Raw genomic sequence first — 18,132 nt, 5'->3', positions numbered from 1 at the left:
GGTGAGAACGATGGGGACCGTTTCATAACTTAGGTCTCAGCAGGGGTTGCCAATCAACGCGCTCAACCTACAGACGGCATCAGCAAGTGAAGCAAACGATCAACTGTGTCCGCACCATCTCTGACTTGAGTTCGGCCACATTACGAGCCCCGACCAGCCGCATCGCGGTTACGATCTCGCGCTTCAGCAGCTGAGTAATCTTTATCACTCCGGCTTCTCCATAGGCCTGAGGTTTATGAGTCGCCCTTCAGACATAGGAATCAAACATTCGACGCACACTTTGGGCGTACAAAAAGGCCCTGCCTAGGCCAACTGCTCTTGCTCCCAGGCACAGTGCCTTAACAACATCTAAAGCTGCGTCAAAACACAAACCCGGATAGCACCGTCCCCTCCTTACCAGTCCCACGATATATACCACCTAATAAAGTGGTCAATTGGTGATATGCAAGGCAAAATACCGGATTTACGGACCATCGATGTAGACTGAATGTGGGACTATGTCAGTACACAATTGCCATGCAGTAAAGACGCAATATTCACCTTCCAATCTGTCGAAGACGTCAGGTCTTTCGAGCCGTATCCGATGGAGAACCTCGATCGGGGGTAGCGAGCTGATCAGGCATAATTAGGTTCTACTGCATCATAACTAACTCGGGTACGTACTAATCGAGCTGTCGACCTGCGATGTCTTGGTTAAAGCGTGCAACAGACGATAACATGGAAGTGGAATTACCTCCGTGATTCGACAGAAGGATTCCGTCAACGCCAGCGTCTGCCGCGGCCACAGCGTCCTGTTGACCATTTATATGATTGCTAAAGTCGAAAACGGGAGAAAGATCACCTCAACACATTGAATCCCTAAAATTCCTTTGAGCGACTGCCGAGTGAGGCGACATCGGAGAACGCACCCTTAATGACGATCGGGAGTTTTGTTATACTTCGCAACCATGGTATGGTCTGCCCATTCCGTGAGTTCCATGGTACAGTGACGGACCCGATCGAGAGAAAATACCTTTTCCCATGTCATATCTTTATCGTCCCTGTTAACCAAAGCTCCCGCCGTTCCGCCGAGATTTACCTCATCCACGGGGACGTTCTCGTCCCAGACAGGGATAGTTCCGCTTTCCTGGTCTTCTAGTGTCCAGGGACTCCGGATGTCCGCCTCTCGGTTTCCTGCTACAATGGCATCGACTGTCAGGAAGATCGCCCGGTACCCCAAGCGCTCAACCTCTCTAACACGCTCCACTGCCACGGAATCGTCCTTGTTCTTGTATAACTGGAAGAACAATACCTGCGATGGTGCAGCGGCTGCCATGATCTCGGTATACGATAGAGAGGCATTAGAGGAGACCATTTGAATAATGCCTTCCTTCCACGCGCCCCTGGTAATGTTGACTTCCCCTATGGAGTGCATTGTGTTATAAATCGAAAGGGTCAATTGGTGAGTATACCAACAAACATACCCTTTGGATGTCCCAATTTCGCAAGCGCCGCACCGCTCACGAATACGGGAATGGCAGATTGATATCCAAGAATGGTAGTAGACGGATCACATTCCCCGACAGGCCTCATGACGCGGGCGCGGAAGAAAAACCGGGAGAATGCCCGGGCATTCTCAAGGTGAGCTGGAGGAGACATGCATCAACCAATACAGTTTACTAGACGGTACTCCACCAAATGGAAGGTTGCGTACTGATTTCCTCGTCGGCGGCAGAGGAGTAATAAGCCCATGCTTTATGCGAGAGAACCTGGCTTGCGACTTTCTGCGGTGAACACCATCAACTTAGGAACAGACAAAAGCCTCGTGGCGATGACCCACCTCCATGTCCGCCAAGCTCAAAATCCTGCTGAGGGGTGGTTTGCGCTTATGGGCTTCTTCGGTGCGTATCTCGTCCTTTGTCTTGCGCCTGCTCTGCCTTTCTTCTTCTAGGGCCTGAGCCGCGTCGGCCTCGACATTGCCGAGATGTTGGGATGGGGATAGGTGCTTGTCCAGTGCGTCAGGGGGGTGGATTGGTTCGTACGCCAGCGTAGCATCCTTTCCAGCATATTTCAGAATTACCGAGGCACCACCAGGATGTTCCTGAACGAAGAAAACAGGTCAATAAACACTAAGACATCGCTCAGTGATCAGGGGGGCCTTTACATGTAAAAAATCCGTAACATCGTAGACTTTGTTGTGGATGATGACCCAGCACGACCTAGACACGAATGAGTTCAGATTGGTGACATTGGTCCCGGTAACAGGGCTCTTCACCTTTCGGAGTCGTGCTTTGCAATATCTTGAAGCTTATAGGAGCGCATTGTTGCGAGAGGGGGTGGAAGTGGACGAAGGAAGTGTGAAGCGCAGCGGTGTTCAGATATCGGAGCCCCCACCGTCCCACGGAATTGGCGAGTGATCAAATCGACAGTGATCTTGTGAAGAAACCATGAGCGGAAGTCACCTAGACAAATGGCCAGTTCCCTCCAGTTCCTTTGAAGGTGCTGATCATGCACCCTTTGCGAAATGCTCCCACTCGGGAACTGTGCGCGGATAGATGCAGAACATCGGTCCGATGCACCAGTTACCGGCCCAGATGACCAGGAGTCAAATGAGCTTCAATAAGATAAATCGGGTAAACTGCTAAAACTAGCATAATAATAGAAGGGAGGTATTGGATGGCCCTCATTCTCGATAGGTGTTGACACTTTGCTTGGTAGCCGACTCCCTCGAGTCTGAAGTTTACGAGAGCAGGCCGACGCGAGTCACACGACGTATGTAGCCGCTGCTCCCATCACGTGGTGTGACTACTTCGCGGTTTACTTATTCATATTACACAGTCGCGACTGCCAGTTCCACCGTGTTTGCTCTGAGCGCACTGGCCAGCTTCCGGAAACTAATACTGTTAGACAGCTACATATACAAATTACAAAAAATGAACAAGTGCAGATCGTCTATGAGTGACCTGCATCGTTTCCCTGTTGTGCAACACGGTGAGAATTCTTACATAATCGAGCATGGGTTCGAAGTTCGAACCGACGCCGCCTCGGTCGACGTCGCTTGATTCCCAAACTCGGAACCGACTCACGATTAGCCAACGGTTACTGCGAATATCGTCCAGTTGGCGTTCAACGCTGGACGCGATGCCGCCGCTACCGTCGAGAGAGGTTTTAGAGTCGATGAAGAGGGCAGACCTTCAGAGACTGTGCAAGGTTGGTGTTTATTTCCTCGAATTTATTCGCATGTTGACTTTGGTCACAGGATTATGGTGTACGGGCAAATCTAAAAACTGAAGCACTCATCGATTTGCTCCTCGAAACTCAGTGGGTCATAGTGTTTTCCGAACCGTTCATGGCTCGCATTCATGCTTTTGAAGATCGGCACCACCTCCTTCACCCATTCGACGGTCCGTTTCGACGAGGAGATCCAGTCGTGCCGAGCCAAGCCGTACGGCCTCCCTCGTCATTCATGACATTGAAGAGAAGAGAGAACAGGAAGAAGAAACGATGTCGACGCGGGAATCGACCCCGATAGCCCTAGAACAGCCGCCACCCCCGCCAGCCTTACCACCAGTTCGAACGAGAAAGGCCAAGGAACTTCAAACAAGACTGGGGGTTGGACGACCAAAGGCTGCAGGAGGAGCGGGTGCACGAGCTGTAACAAGGGCTTCAAGTACGCAACGCTCAAGGAGAGGAAAACCTAGCCGGATGTTGAACCCAGTGGAGCCCACCATCGAAGAAGGTACGACCGTCGTAGAATTTTGAATAATCTGAGCCACTTATGCTTTCTCGCAGAACCCGAGACGACGCTTTCGGTGGGCGTAAATGGATCGCCTGGTACGTATAATCCGTCGAATGTGTTCGCACTCGAGCCTCACGGACACCGCAGGGACTCCCAACGTATCTCCCCCGCCTGGCGCTGCAGGTCCGTCAGGGTCATTGGCCACAGTTTCTGACGCCATTATCTCCGAACGGATTTCTGAAGCTGTAATTACAATCACTTCATCCTGTGAGCGCTTTTCCTGAACGATCCCGTTGACAGGTTGCACCCTTAAAGGCGCAGCTTCAGGAAATGGAGCAAGAGCTGCGGTCCTTGCATCAGCGAAATGCTGAACTTCTGGAGTTGAAAACCCAGCTTTCCAAACTCGAAGACCTCGAAAAACGGTATGCCTTACTCGAAGCGGAAGTGAAAGAACTTCGCTCCGAATCCTCAAAGGTGTCCGCCATTGAAGAGGAGTTGAAGGAGCTGAAGGGGGGCATAGCTGAGCAACGGTTGACACCTCTCCCGTCTACGCCTAAAGCAAAGAGTCCTAAAATCCCGCTAATTAAGTACGTTGGTGTGTGCTTCGATGAGTTCATGTGCCTAACGTTTCTCAAAGTCAAGGTGTCCTTCCTTCTGCTTTCAAGGCAGCCACTTACCCTCCAATCAACGACGATGTTTCACCTTTAAACACACCGCGGCGTGAAGTTTCGACTGCTCCCAGTACTTTGCCTCATCCGCAATCGACCGCGACGACACTAGGGAAACGACCTCGAGATTCAGGGACGAGTGACATGACAGGCATCCTGGAAGAGGGTGAGCAAGACGGTTTTTCCGAAGAGGAGTTGGCGAGGAAGGTGCTGCGACCTAACAAGAAACGTCAAAGATTGTCAGTTACTGTTGACCCTCCGGTTGCTGGCCCATCCAGGAGACCCAGTGACGTTGCAGCACAATTGTCAGCTCCAAGGATTCCAAGCTTTACGGTATACAACGGAGTCGAAGAGGGTTTCGATGAGAATTTCGTCGACCAGCCTCCGCCCAACAACCCCCTCCCCGATTTCTTTGCTCCGTCTCCTCCACTCAACTCAAGTTCACGACCCGGAACCGGTTCTTCCCACCAAGAAGAAAACCAAAACCCATTTAACTTCAATTTTGTGCCAATGTCGTCAACCCCTGCAGGGCCTTCAGGCCCACCGGCGTCGTTCATGCCACCATTTCCTTTTCCTGAACCGCCCAACTCCCCTTCTCCCGCAAGCAATAGCATAGGCTATCTCGGACGTGTCCAGGATGATCGGACGGATATTTTCAAATCCTTCGGTTTGCCTTCACCCCGTCGACCCCGCTTCCCTGAATCTGAGTCTGATGAGACGGTAGATCCTGCTGTACTAGGGGGACGCGGCACCTCGAATGGTAAGCAAAGGGAAGTCAGCAGCAATGATGTTGCCGCTGGACTTGGCTTGACCATGGTGCGAACAGCGTCCGCGACGGATCCAATGAACTTCCCTGAGCCACCTCCGGCGAAGAAAACCATGTACGGTACCGAACTGGAAGACGAGACTCGGTTTGGTGACTTTGGTGTTGAGGGCGTTGCTTCTGGGTTTTGGAGCGGTCGGCGATGATCACAGGTGATCCGCGCCGTCAGCATGGACATCCCAAACTTCCTTTCATTTCACTTCTCAGTTAACTATAATTTCCTTTATTAGCATTTGGGCACTATTCATATCGTATCTGTAACATCTTCATGCAAAGCCTCTACCTTCGTTCCGTGTTCTGCTAATATTTATTTTGCGCTTTAATCAGGGTATCCTACACCCAGTTGTACCAGTATCCTCGTGCCTCCGGTATTCAAATACAATTATCGATGTATATATCACAGCAATCATTAGATGCAGTACAGAGAACATGTCCTAGATAGAAGGGGTGAAAGACAAAACTTCCTGGTAGAGGAGCTCTACTCGGGGGGTCAGTTACGCAGCAGTGGATGGTATGTCGAACTCGCGCGCACCTTTCAGCTGGTCTTTGCTGAGATCGTCCTTGTGCACTGATGACGAGAGGTGTCAAAGTCAGCGTATAGCTTGCCACTCGCAAAGACTTACTGTCGAATTCGAAGTAGTCCGGGCTAAGGGGTGTCACGACAGGCTCATCTTCGGGGTCGTGCTAGATTTTGATCAGGGTCCTGCAGGATCGACAGGAAGGTCGATCAATACGTACATAAGCCGCGAGATAAGGGTGCTCCAAGGCCTCGTCCACAGTCATTCGTTTCTTTGGATCAAAGGTCTGCAGGGTGAATGGCGTGTAAATACGATTTGCAATATATTATCGTGGTAATGGGCACTGACCAAGGTCTTGGTTAAGAAATCGATAGCTTCCTGCGAGGCGTGCGGGAAAAGTGTGGGGAAAGGGCGTTTCTTGCGGATGGGAAGTGCACGAATATAGTCGCGAGACCTCCGCGAAGTAATAGCATAGAACTCATCGAGACTGGGCGTGCCTGCATAGGAATTAGCACATCCCATCTTGAGACAAAAGAACGTGCAAAACTAACCAATCACATCGAGGATCAGGTCGAGTTGATGGCTGTAATCACGACCCGGGAACAAGGGCCTTCCAGTGAGAAGTTCGGCAAGAATACAGCCCACAGCCCAGATGTCAATTGCCTAGGCAACATTTCAGCCAGCGGGAGCAACGACACGTACTTCTGGCGCCTACCTTGGTGTACATCTTGAAGGACAACATGATCTCGGGAGCGCGGTACCACCGAGTGGCGACGTACTCCGTCATCAAACCGACTTCTTTCCCGGCGGGGACGCTGGTCTTCACGCTGCGAGCCAGGCCAAAGTCACAAACCTTCAGGTCACAATTGGCATTGAGAAGAAGGTTAGCAGGTTTGAGGTCACGGTGGACGATGTCGGCGCTGTGGATTGATTTGAGCGCCCGGAGTGTTTGGTAAACGAAGTACTACACAGACGGTCAGTAGTGTATTGAGAACGGGTCATTGAAAGCGACATACTTGGCAGTGGTCGTCCGTGAGGTGCTGAGTACGGATAACACGGTGCAAGTCAGTCTGCATCAATTCCTGGATAACTGAGGGAAGGCATGGAATCGGAACTGAGGGACGATGTACGGGCGTCGAGCTTACAGTATATCTCCTTGAACTCTTCAAGGGAAGGAGGCTTGATAATATCCAGGATTGAAATAATCTGGCAAGCCATCAGCAGGTAACAGGGTGCACGATGGAGCTGGATCTACATTTTCGTTGACGCAAGTCTCCGAGAAGAACTTGAGCAACTTGAGCTCTCGAAGGGTTCGGAGGCAAAACAATGTATGGTCGAAAGGGAGGACTTTCTTTATGGCGACCTGGCGCCCTGTCGGCTTGTGAAGAGCAGCAGCGACTGTCCCGTATGCGCCTTCTCCAATCGCATGCAGTAGCTGATAATCGTCACCTAGTAAATATGGGCGGTGAAGCGATGTACCAGATTGTGGAGGAGATAGCCGTACCGATTTCGAACTTTGGGAGAGGTTTTGCGTTCCTACGAGAAGACATTCTTAGTACACCAGAAACCCACCGGGGGATGGTCGATGAGGGACTTGGGAGATGGACTGATGTGGATGGTCTTTCTTATGTACTTGCTGCTCATCATCAGACTGCGTGACTGTTGCTGTTCCAAAACCTGCGACGTTTGATGAAGGCGGTGCACATGTGAGGCCTTGAGGCATCATACATAATCTGCTCCCGCAAACAATACAACCCTCGAAGATGTCTGATGGTAATTCCCACCATCCTATTTCCGAACAATGGCCACCAGGGTTACCAGGCACTCCGGATCGTCCGTATATAAGAATTGCCTCGCGCACAGTCCTCACAACCCATCACTTCTTTCTTCCCTTCGTTACCCACTTTTTTTAGGCTAGGCCTATTGACCCTCCTTTCCTTTTTTCACTACCACCCCTTGTAATCGTTCACGTTCAACTCCTGCACTCGACGAAATCGCAAGCGATGTTCGTATCATCTGTCGCAGTTGGCCTGGCGCTTCTTCCCGCTGCCTTTGCCGTTGTCCACGATGTTCAGGTTGGGGCAAACGGCCTAACCTTCAGCCCAGAAGCTATCGTAAGTTTCAGTGCTATGCACGGGCGCTTATGTGCTGACGGCTCGCATTCCTTCTCAGTATGCTGATCCTGGAGATCAAGTCGTATTCCACTTCATGGCGAAGAACCACACCGTTACGGAGAGCTCATTTGCCCACCCTTGCGGCCGTAGGGAAGGCACCCACATTGACTCCGGCTTGTGAGTATCAGCTTGGCCTCGTTTTGGGCGCCAATTGATAACCCTTGTTAGCGTTCCTGTCCCAGCCAACACAACGACTTTCCCCACCTATACGATCGATGTTACAAGCGTATGTACGTATATCATCACTTTGGGCCAGTTCTGATTATGCTCTTCTGCCCTCTCCTCTCATCCGAAATCCATTGGTCGCCATATCGGATCCGCTCTCTGGCAACATGTCATCCCTTATAGCACGACCCTATTTGGATTTATTGCGCGCAGGCAGCAGGAACGCCCAATTCGCACTGTGGACAAGGCATGGTATGTCTGCTTTCCCGATGGCAATCGAGTTGAACCCTGCGTCCGATGAGCCGGGCCAGACTCGCAGCCTTCCCCTAGCCAAGCCCGCAGGAGCCAAGAAACTGACGATTCCATAGGTTTTTGCAGTCAACTGCGGACCCGAGGATGCACCCAACTCGTTCCATAACTTCCGGAATGCAGCCCTGGAGGTAGGGAAACAACTGCAAGCCGAAGCCGAAGCCGAAGCGCCCCCTGCTCCAGTCGAGCACACTACGGCCGCATATGGAGGGCTGACCATCCCAGCTGCACCCACCCCGACTTTGATCACCCAGGTGATCACCCTCTCGACGTCGACCTGGACAACCACTTATAGCTCATATCCTGGTTCACCGGCTGCTACGCCAGCAACCCTCGAGGGAGAGGTCCACAGGGTCATTGTCGGTGGTGAGAGCGGACTTGTTTTCGACCCTCCTTTCGTCTCCGCTCTTCCTAGGGACACCATCGTCTTTGAGTTCCGACAGGTATGGATGAACAAACATCGATTTATTTATGAAAAGGTACTGATACCCAGAGACAGAAGAACCACACCGTTACCCAGTCCTCCTTTGAGGATCCTTGCCGTAGGCTCGAGGGCGGCTTTGACAGTGATTTCCAGTTTGTCGCTGCAGACGCAACTGAGTTTCCTACCTGGAACTACACTGTGACCGACACTGCACCCAAGTGGGCTTACTGCAGGCAAAGGACTCCCACAAGCCACTGTGGAGCTGGCATGGTCTTGTAAGTCGCGCTTTGACGGATAGTGTTACTGATTCTCACCAACCATCCCATAGTGCCATCAACAGCGACGAGTCCTCTGGCCGAAGCTTTGCTGCTTTCCAAAACGTTGCGGAGACCCTCAACGGCACTGCTGTTCCGTCCACCTCGGACGAGGGCAGCGACGATGCTGACGATGATGGTAGCGCCATGGCACTCGGTGCAAGCAAGATTGGATTCACTGCTGTGCTGGGTTTGGTGGTAGCTGCGTTGTTTTGAGTTCATTCGATGGCATGACGACGAGAGTACAGACGTTTGACGTATTATCAGTTGCATAGTCGATCTTTGCTTACCCTTTGGACCTTGTATACCCCTTCATACTTTGAACTTTATGATTGCAATTTCTTGAATCGACCTGAGTATTTGAAGTGTGTGGGTGTGTGACTCGGGCATCAAACGCAACAGGCAAAAACAAGAAGGCGCCTGGTCCGCGCTTTTCATCTTGACTTGACCACATGCGCACCTCGGAGATCGATTTCTCTCTATCTAATGCTTCTCTGCTCCCTCTCATTGCCTCAACGACCACCCAGTACCAGTCAAGATAATCGCTGCCGACGTGTGCATTCTACTTGCTGAATCCGTGAACCACTCGTCAACACATTTGCGATAATCCTGGAATACTGCTCGACGACACTTGATATAAACCACGACCTTTGAGGATCTCTGATCCTTTCTACGTTTCAACATCGAACATGCCGCCAAAAAAGAAGAAAACCCAACTCAAGCCTGTTGCTAGAGGTTTTGCAACAACGTCGGTGCCCAAAAAAGCCGTTCCGACCGCCACGACGGTGGAAGAACCCGCACCGACAATTGAAGGAAAGTCAAATGATATTCCCAACGCGACGGGGGACGGCGTTGAGAAGCCGACGTCCCTTCCTGGCCCGTTTAGCCCAGATCCGGTCGATGTTCAGCACCAAGCATCCCAGGCGATCATGGAAAAGCATCAAGAAAAACTAGAGAAGGAAATAACACGGTATGTAACGCTTTAACCCAGGCTCGGCCAGTTCCTTGTATTTATTTTTTTCTCCCTGAACAAGCACCATTAAGGTCAGAGGAACTCTCTCCGCCTCCCTATTATGTTCCTTATCGGTATCGCTCTAGTTGATTGAAGCCGACCGTCGTCATTCGCAAACTTTCCCTTCTTTGGAGCTAGAAGCCCAAATCAAGGAGCGGATATTCGACCTCATTCATGAATCTAGACGCTGGGATGGTAGTTGCCACCTCCTTTCAACGGACTGAGATGCTCACCTTGTTCGATAGACCAGAAGCCATTGGACGATTCTGAAGAGAAGATCATAACGCGTCTTGCATTGACCTACGGTGTATTAAGGCGACTTGGATTCGCCGAAAATATTGTTGACGAATGCCTGAGGTCCATCTCAGGTGTTGATCTTGACGAAGCATATGAATGGGTATGCGTTTTCGACAACCTGATCCAGAATGCTCATTCAACATCCGCCAGCTTGCTATCAATTGCTCGGAAGAAGAACTTGGTGCACGCTTCCGGGGTAGGTCATTCGGAATCTTATCTATTACCCTCGTTGACCTTGGATTTTAGATCCCCAAGAGCCCCCCAAGACACCTCGGACCCCACAGGGATCATTCGGCGTTTCTTCGACCCCAACAACGCCTATTCCCTCGCTGACATCCAAACTCAAGGCTCTTGACGCAAACGCAGCGGTTTTCGTACCTCGTGGACTGCAAACACCGGATTCATCTGATGCCCAAAGTGTTGCAGGCAGTGAGAATAATATGCGCCGGTCGGATTCTGCCAGCGAACCTCCATCCTCAGCTGGGCCCAGTCAACCCGCCAGTGACGACGAAAGCGAAGGTCCATCTGGTGACGACGACGATCCCAACGGTGAATATGTTCGCCTGAAGCTCAAATACCACGAGCTTCAGACCCTCCGTCGCTTGAAGGAATATGACCCAAAGCTGCGACGATTGAAGGAACGGATAGAGACGGTCAAACAAGACATCCTTTTCGACGAACGAGCGGCTGACAGGGACTTCCTTTCGCGACGAGCCAAGTTCGACCAGGATTTTCTGAGCGGCAAACTGACGCAGACTCCCATCCGGACAAAGCCGGTCCGCAAATCCAAACAGCCCTCCAAGCCAAAGACACCTAGCACTCCTGACGATGACGACGAACCTTCTCTTGGACTACTTGACTTGCTGGACCCGCAGCCTGAAACGACCACCGACGGCCGAGTCGTGTCCATTCGCGAGATGGGAATGCCCAAACAGTGGTCATCACGAACTCCGAAACTGCTTTTACGGGACTGTGTCCAGAAGCTTGACCGCTATGCTGCTGTTTCCTACAGTATTGTATCGGGCGGGAGTCGCGCTGTTCGTGCCGCCGTGAGTGTCGTCTGGGATGGCAAGAAGCGTGACGACTGGGTTATGGAAGACGTTGCTTGCCCGGATGAGGCTCAGGCAGAGCAGTATATTGCCACTGTTGCATTACATGCTCTTACCTATCCCCCAACCGACGGGTTTGCAGCTGGAAGCATACTTCTAGGGGCCAGTCATACATTCTTCAGGGCCCTTCCACCAGCATTCCGCGATCTTTGGGACGAATTGGAGGCAGTCAGGAAAGCCCGAGACGATGAAACAAACGCTGCCCTTTGGTCCAAGTTGCGTTCTCTAGTCGAGGAAAAGAAGGCTATGGCCGACAAGGTAAGTGTTTGCCAGCTCCACCAACAGCCCATCCTCAAGACCTCCGTAGGCACAAGGTTCCATGGGAAGAGCATCCAATGGACAGCCGGTTGCAGGGAAATCTAAAGTCGTTTCCGAACCTCGGGATGTTGTGGATCCTCAGCTCGCAGAGGCATTCGCAGCTCGCCAAGCTAGCGCTGCGTATCAAGAGATGCTCGTACGTGCCCTTCATCTTGGATATCATGCTGCTAACTCATGTTTTATTCTTCCAGGCGCAACGCAATAGTCTCCCAATTGCTGCATATCGAGAGACCATCATCAACATTCTCGAGAGTTCACAAGTCCTCGTGCTGAGCGGAGAAACTGGATGGTGGGCTTGCAAGCTCACAATAGAGTGTTGCTTCTGACATTGACCACTTGATTTTTTAGTGGGAAATCAACGCAGGTGCCCGCCTTCATTCTGGAACACAGTCTTTCTCAGGGCAAACCGTGCCGGGTTTACTGCACCGAGCCTCGCCGTATTTCGGCGGTATCCCTCGCTCAACGTACATATCCACCTCTGTAATGTTTTCTAACGAAACTAACGCACAAGTATAGGTGTTTCTCGTGAGCTGGGCGAGCCGGCCAATGTAGTGGGAACCAGCAATTCCCTTGTTGGCTATTCTATTCGCTTGGAAAGCAACATATCCCGCAATACGAGGCTAGCATATGTTACGAACGGCATTGCGCTTCGAATGCTGGAAGGCGGCTCTGCAAGCAATGGACAAGGAACTGCGTTTGACGAGATTACTGTAAGGTTGTCCGTGACTTCGCCCTCTTAGACCGCTCATTCCTTCGTTAAACTAGCACATCATTATCGACGAGGTTCATGAGAGAACTATAGAGTCGGATTTCCTCCTCATTGTCCTCAAGTCGCTTATCAGGGAACGACCGGATCTGAAGTCAGTTTTCACCCCATTGCTTTCACCGTGTGGAGCTAACCTTCCTCAAGGGTTATATTGATGTCGGCCACTGTCGACGCGGAAAAGATATCCGATTACTTTGATAGGTGTCCTACCCTCCACGTACCTGGCAGGACGTTCCCCGTCGATGTTCGCTTTCTTGAAGATGCCGTCGAGTTCACGAATTGGAACATCACGGAGAACTCGCCCTATGCAAGGAGACGTAAGTGCTGACATGAATTCTATGCACATCAATTGCATAACTCAAGGTGTCTTCAGAAGGCGACAAGTATTGGAAAGGCAAGAACCGTCCAGACTGGAGAGAAGAGCTGCAGATACGTGACGAAGATGACGAAGATGATGACACGACAGATAAAGATGGAATCAAGTTGGAGAAACGATACTCGCCGCCAACGATATCCACACTCAACCTCATCGACGAGCGAGTGATTCCCTACGACCTCATCCTTCGCCTACTGGAAGAGCTGTGTTTTGGCAACCCGGATTACCTGACGTATTCATCAGCGATCTTAGTTTTCATGCCTGGACTAGGTGAAATTCGCCGTCTCCATGACATGCTGTCTGAGCATCCGCAGTTTGGCTCGAATGACTTTAGGTTATACCCTCTTCATTCTACACTTTCGAGCGAGAATCAAGGAGCGGTGTTCGACGTTCCTCCTCCCGGCATTCGCAAGATTGTCATCGGTAGGCGCTGTACCCTTTATCGTTAGAGCCTCGACTCATTGCCCCCCAGCGACCAACATTGCGGAAACGGGTATCACTATCCCTGATATCACTTGTGTGATAGACTCGGGCAAGCATCGAGAAATGAGGCGTGTGGTGCCCCTTGTCGTTCCTTGCTTGCTTGACTGACATCCTTCCAGATTTGACGAAAAGCGTCAAATAAGCAGGCTTGTCGAATCTTTCATTGCCAAGAGCAATGCGGCCCAACGACGAGGTAGAGCTGGTCGTGTCCAGCGTGGCCTCTGCTTCCATCTTTTCACGAAGATGCGACATGATGCCCAGGTATGAAATTCATTTGTTCTTCTGGTTAGATCCTGACGTTTCCATTCCAGATGGCGGACAACCCACTTCCCGAGATGATGCGACTGAGTCTATCCGACCTGGCGCTGAAGATCAAGATCATGAAGGTCAAACTGGGATCATCGATCGAAGACGTGCTCTCTCGAGCGCTTGATCCACCCATCGCCATCAACGTTCAGCGGGCGATCTCCATGCTTGTCGAAGTGCGAGCGTTGACTCCGTCCCAAGACATCACACCTCTTGGCCAATTACTGAGCAAACTCCCTACCGATGTGCATCTGGGCAAGTTCTTGCTCGTCGCGACAGTGTTCCGGTGTTTGGATCCAGCGTTGACCATCGCGGCTGTGTTGAACTCTAAATCGCCGTTCGTGACACCTCTTGGGTTGGAACAAGAAGCAGACAGGGCGAAGAACAGTTTCCGGATTGGTTCGTCCCCGAACTTCCTCAGTCATGGTTATGATTTATTAATGATGCCTACAGAAAACTCGGACTTCCTCACTCTCCATAATGCATATTCGAGTTGGAGAAATGCTTGCAATAATCCGGCCGTCAGCATTCGCAAGTTCTGCCATACCAATTATCTGAGCCATCAGGTAGTGTTCTGAGGTTTCAGTCGGCTTGCACCAACACTGATAGTTTTGCTTCAGAATTTGCAACAGATCGAGGAACTCCGTCAACAATTCCTCGGATTCCTGGTGGACATGTCGTTCATCCGAGTGGACAGATCGTTCGTCCGTGAATTGAGTCGGTATGTCATCTCTCGTTCCTCACCAAGGACTGGTCGAACAATGCCCCCAGATCACGGTATAATCGCAACCGTACACGATTCGTCAACCTCCCTCCAGAGTACGACGTCAACTCGAAGAATTTCGCGCTCGTCAACGCTGCGCTAGTAGCGGGATTGTATCCCAAAGTTCTGTCTATAGACCCCAGGTCTGGGCAGATGAAGACTATCAGCAATAACCAAGCAGTTTCTTTCCATCCGTCCTCCGTCAACTTTGGAAAACGGGCGTCAGATTTTGGCGTTCACCATCTTGGATATTTTACGCTGATGTTCGTGTTTCATGCGGTTTCATGAGACGCGCTTCTGATTCGGTGAATTACTAGGCATTCAAAGAAGTTGTACGCTTGGGAGACTGGACCTGTCGATGATCTGGCAATGCTTCTCTTGTGCGGAGAAACGGATTTCAAGGTAATTTCTTTCGCCTTGAAGGGGAGTAAATCCGTTGATTGATGTTGTGCAGTTGGCCACGAACAGCGCGTCTATTGACCGCAAGATCAGGTTCCAACTATCCCCTAAGATGAATGTTGCGTTGAAGATCCTTCGAGAGGAACTCATCAAGCTGCTGTCTATGCAGTTTGCTGGTCAGCCGATGGTGGAAAGCCAAGTGCGCTGGTACGAGTTAGCCATGATGGTGCTCGGTAAGGTCAAGCCTGCAGAGGGGAGGGCCGAACAGCAGACGTCGATTACCATCGTCAATTAGATGAACTTCACTCAAACAAGACATTGTGCCCGTTTTCGCAAGGATACATTGTAGAACCCTATGCACAGCCATGTGATGCAGGCAAACCGAAGTATATCGAAGTGTGGGCCCGAGCATCTAATGTACAGTGCACTACAGACAGTTTACTCGTCATCCTCCTCATCGTCACCAGCACTAAGAACGACGTTAGTGAGAACAGGCTATCATGTCACTGAAGGAAGTGACATACGCAATGTTGTAGAACTTGAGGGAGTAGTTGTCTTTTGAGGTAGCGACAACACTAGAGAAGGGGCGGTTCAGTACTGTGTCTCTGTTGGGCAGAGAAGAGACTCACCGGATCCAGTCCCGCAAACTGTTCTTCTTCAAGAACTTTTTGGTAAGGTACTTGATGTACCTCTTGGAGAAGGGGATGTTGGCGGTGATGGTGATCTTGGTGTTGCCTGGAAAAAGTATAAGGCGTTGGAAATTGCGTGGAAAGCAACTCGACGCACCATCGCGAACGATCTTGACGTTGTCACCAAGCTGACCAGCCTTGCCCTCGACCTTGATACGGTCGTGCAAGAACTTTTCAAAGTCAGCACCGTCGAAGACGCCGTCGGCGGCAGGCTTGGAGTAGTCGACGACGAATTTGTGCTTGGAGGCGGCAGCGGCCTTGTTGGCGGGAGCTTTGGGCTATAAGAAATAGGTGAATGGTTAGAAGGGCATTAGCCTACTGAGAAGGGAACTCAGCAAAGCGGTAGCCTGCATTGTGTACTGACCATCTTGACTACTCTTGAGGGGACGGCGATGGTAGAAAGGAAGGACTGTCCTTTTCTTTTGCCTTTTGTATACACTGTCCATCTAATTACCTAATCTGATGAACAATAAGGTTTGGACTTTTGATCGGCAATCAGCGAAATCAAAATAATCAGAGTCCGACGGCATGGGATTTGGAAAATAGTCGATTGTGTTCAAACTGGAATTGCAAGTTTGCAAAATGGCGGGAGGATTGACGAGAGAGCAAGTCGCATCCGCTCAGCTCACGGGCGACTATGCAATCAAGTCAGAGAGCTCAACTCCAAAACTAGATACTTCTCAGTGGCCTTTGCTGCTCAAAAACTACGACAAACTCCTTGTTCGTTCTGCCCACTTCACCCCAATCCCCTCGGGCTGCAGCCCTCTCAAGCGCGACATTACCAGCTATGTCAAGTATGTATCACTCTCTGTCCTAGAAATTCTTATCAAGTCAGTTTTAACCGTTACATCAAGGTCTGGTGTTATCAATCTAGACAAACCTTCCAACCCTTCTTCCCATGAAGTCGTCGCTTGGCTTCGACGCATATTGCGAGTTGAAAAAACAGGCCACAGCGGTACACTCGATCCCAAAGTCACTGGCTGCTTGATCGTATGTATCGACCGTGCTACCCGTCTCGTTAAATCCCAGCAAGGAGCCGGTATGTCTTTTCAACCAAGTTCTTCCAACCAAGTCTCACCTGCCCAAAGGCAAAGAATACGTTTGCGTCTTGCGTCTTCACGCTGGTCTTCCTAACCCCGCTGCACTCCCCCGTGCCCTCCAAACCCTTAGCGGAGCACTCTTCCAACGCCCTCCCCTCATCTCGGCCGTAAAACGTCAACTCAGAATACGAACTATCTACGACTCCAAGCTCATTGAATTCGACGACAAGCGTAACCTCGCCGTTTTCTGGGTCTCTTGCGAAGCTGGAACATACATTCGGACACTATGTGTTCACTTGGGTCTCATTCTCGGTGTCGGTGGACACATGCAAGAACTTCGTCGAGTGCGTAGCGGAGCCATGTCCGAAAACGACGACATGGTCACCATGCACGACGTTTTGGACGCTCAGTGGATGTACGACAACACTAGAGATGGTGCGTTGTTTTTTCGAGCCATCTTTGTCGCGTTATTCACGTCTTTTTTAGAGTCCTACCTCCGCCGTGTGATTCGTCCCCTCGAATCTCTCCTCGTTGGCTACAAGCGAATTGTAGTAAAAGACTCGGCAGTTAACGCCGTCTGCTATGGTGCCAAACTCATGATTCCTGGTCTATTGCGATATGAAGCAGACATCGCTCTCAACGAAGAGGTCGTCTTGATGACGACAAAAGGTACGTTCTCGCTCCTTTAAAAATTTAACTTCCACAGTTAGCTGATGCGCCCTTACTCCTTAGGTGAAGCCATTGCTCTCGCCATTGCCCAGATGTCCACTGTCGAACTTGCCACCTGCGACCATGGCGTTGTCGCCAAGGTCAAGCGATGTATCATGGAACGTGACACCTACCCTCGCCGCTGGGGTCTCGGTCCAGTGGCCTTGAAGAAAAAGAAGATGATCAAGGATGGCCAACTCGGAAAGCACGGTGAAAAGATTGAGGGTGTTACTCCTGCAGAATGGAGTCGCGACTACAAGGACTACACTCGCGAGGCCGGACCTAGCACTGTTGCGGCTCCCGAACCTGCTGTTCCCGCCGCCCCTGCGAAGGATGAGGAGAAGGAAGAGAAAGAGGAGAAAGTGGAGAAAGACAAGAAGAAGGAAGAGAAGGAGAAGAAGCGAAAGAGGAAGTCGGAGGATGATGCTATGGACACTACGGAGGACGCTGAGAAGGCGGAAAAGAAGAAGAAAAAGAAGGAGAAGAAGGAAAAGGCCAAGAAGGAGGAGGAGGAGGATGCACCCGCCGATGCAGACAAGTCCATTGACGAGGAGGAGGCCAAGAGGGAGAGAAAGCGCTTGAAGAAGGAAAAGAAGGCCAGACAGTCACTAGGCGGCGACTCATGATGCTCTTCCCTCATTTCTTTTCTTCGCATCCTTGTTCTTGCTCTCTTTGGTCTTGCCCTGTTGTAATTTGTTCGATCTCTGTACATACTTAGCGCTTGTCCTGTGACAAACATAAAATATAAGCGAT

At 50.9% G+C, this 18,132-nt stretch overlaps 7 protein-coding genes across 7 annotated transcripts; 4 read left to right on the top strand and 3 right to left on the bottom strand.

The window, feature by feature from the left end:
• Positions 1–22: 22 nt before the first annotated feature.
• On the bottom strand, positions 23–2,395 carry CC1G_03635 (cytochrome b2; the record flags this gene model as incomplete). The annotated part of the gene is made up of 15 exons (XM_001828789.2): positions 2,255–2,395; positions 2,144–2,198; positions 1,820–2,080; positions 1,694–1,763; positions 1,464–1,625; positions 1,013–1,401; positions 909–957; positions 842–858; positions 664–791; positions 541–611; positions 472–483; positions 398–418; positions 278–348; positions 116–226; positions 23–67 (listed from the first exon to the last, which is right to left on the bottom strand). The coding sequence occupies exons 1-15, from the start codon at positions 2,299–2,301 to the stop codon at positions 23–25; spliced, it is 1,509 nt and encodes a 502-aa protein (XP_001828841.2). The 5' UTR covers positions 2,302–2,395.
• A 662-nt stretch (positions 2,396–3,057) lies between these two features.
• Positions 3,058–5,355, top strand: CC1G_03634 (hypothetical protein; the record flags this gene model as incomplete). Its single annotated transcript, XM_001828788.2, has 7 exons — positions 3,058–3,189; positions 3,239–3,300; positions 3,354–3,718; positions 3,772–3,813; positions 3,866–3,963; positions 4,019–4,305; positions 4,356–5,355. The coding sequence occupies exons 1-7, from the start codon at positions 3,121–3,123 to the stop codon at positions 5,353–5,355; spliced, it is 1,923 nt and encodes a 640-aa protein (XP_001828840.2). The 5' UTR covers positions 3,058–3,120.
• Positions 5,356–5,643: 288 nt separating this feature from the next.
• Positions 5,644–7,324, bottom strand: CC1G_03633 (CMGC/MAPK protein kinase; the record flags this gene model as incomplete). Its single annotated transcript, XM_001828787.2, has 11 exons — positions 7,232–7,324; positions 6,983–7,176; positions 6,873–6,933; positions 6,744–6,817; positions 6,443–6,691; positions 6,279–6,390; positions 6,076–6,224; positions 5,948–6,013; positions 5,833–5,893; positions 5,742–5,777; positions 5,644–5,687 (listed from the first exon to the last, which is right to left on the bottom strand). Exons 1-11 carry the CDS (start codon positions 7,275–7,277, stop codon positions 5,644–5,646), a joined length of 1,092 nt encoding a protein of 363 aa, XP_001828839.2. The 5' UTR covers positions 7,278–7,324.
• A 406-nt stretch (positions 7,325–7,730) lies between these two features.
• On the top strand, positions 7,731–9,329 carry CC1G_03632 (hypothetical protein; the record flags this gene model as incomplete). Its single annotated transcript, XM_001828786.2, has 7 exons — positions 7,731–7,841; positions 7,900–8,018; positions 8,070–8,127; positions 8,250–8,318; positions 8,435–8,818; positions 8,896–9,074; positions 9,128–9,329. The coding sequence occupies 7 exons, from the start codon at positions 7,731–7,733 to the stop codon at positions 9,327–9,329; spliced, it is 1,122 nt and encodes a 373-aa protein (XP_001828838.2).
• Positions 9,330–9,802: 473 nt separating this feature from the next.
• Positions 9,803–15,237, top strand: CC1G_03631 (pre-mRNA-splicing factor ATP-dependent RNA helicase prp22; the record flags this gene model as incomplete). The annotated part of the gene is made up of 21 exons (XM_001828785.2): positions 9,803–10,083; positions 10,148–10,157; positions 10,212–10,320; positions 10,371–10,522; positions 10,573–10,618; positions 10,669–11,789; positions 11,839–11,985; positions 12,041–12,138; positions 12,198–12,313; positions 12,366–12,559; positions 12,615–12,709; positions 12,760–12,932; positions 12,989–13,414; positions 13,464–13,549; positions 13,607–13,735; positions 13,786–14,179; positions 14,234–14,346; positions 14,401–14,501; positions 14,552–14,806; positions 14,861–14,945; positions 14,998–15,237. 21 exons carry the CDS (start codon positions 9,803–9,805, stop codon positions 15,235–15,237), a joined length of 4,371 nt encoding a protein of 1,456 aa, XP_001828837.2.
• A 78-nt stretch (positions 15,238–15,315) lies between these two features.
• Positions 15,316–15,984, bottom strand: CC1G_03630 (60S ribosomal protein L22; the record flags this gene model as incomplete). Its single annotated transcript, XM_001828784.2, has 5 exons — positions 15,316–15,411; positions 15,467–15,517; positions 15,572–15,677; positions 15,729–15,902; positions 15,951–15,984. 5 exons carry the CDS (start codon positions 15,982–15,984, stop codon positions 15,381–15,383), a joined length of 396 nt encoding a protein of 131 aa, XP_001828836.2. The 3' UTR covers positions 15,316–15,380.
• Positions 15,985–16,213: 229 nt separating this feature from the next.
• On the top strand, positions 16,214–18,125 carry CC1G_03629 (centromere/microtubule binding protein cbf5; the record flags this gene model as incomplete). The annotated part of the gene is made up of 5 exons (XM_001828783.2): positions 16,214–16,425; positions 16,486–16,670; positions 16,720–17,106; positions 17,158–17,340; positions 17,404–18,125. 5 exons carry the CDS (start codon positions 16,214–16,216, stop codon positions 18,003–18,005), a joined length of 1,569 nt encoding a protein of 522 aa, XP_001828835.1. The 3' UTR covers positions 18,006–18,125.
• Between the last annotated feature and the right edge of the window lie 7 nt (positions 18,126–18,132).

The sequence above is a fragment of the Coprinopsis cinerea genome, assembly GCF_000182895.1.
Source record: "Coprinopsis cinerea okayama7#130 chromosome 1 map unlocalized cont3.1, whole genome shotgun sequence".
NCBI lineage: Eukaryota > Fungi > Basidiomycota > Agaricomycetes > Agaricales > Psathyrellaceae > Coprinopsis > Coprinopsis cinerea.
Note: the sequence above shows the minus strand (reverse complement) of the source record. Positions and strands in the feature narration are given on the sequence as shown.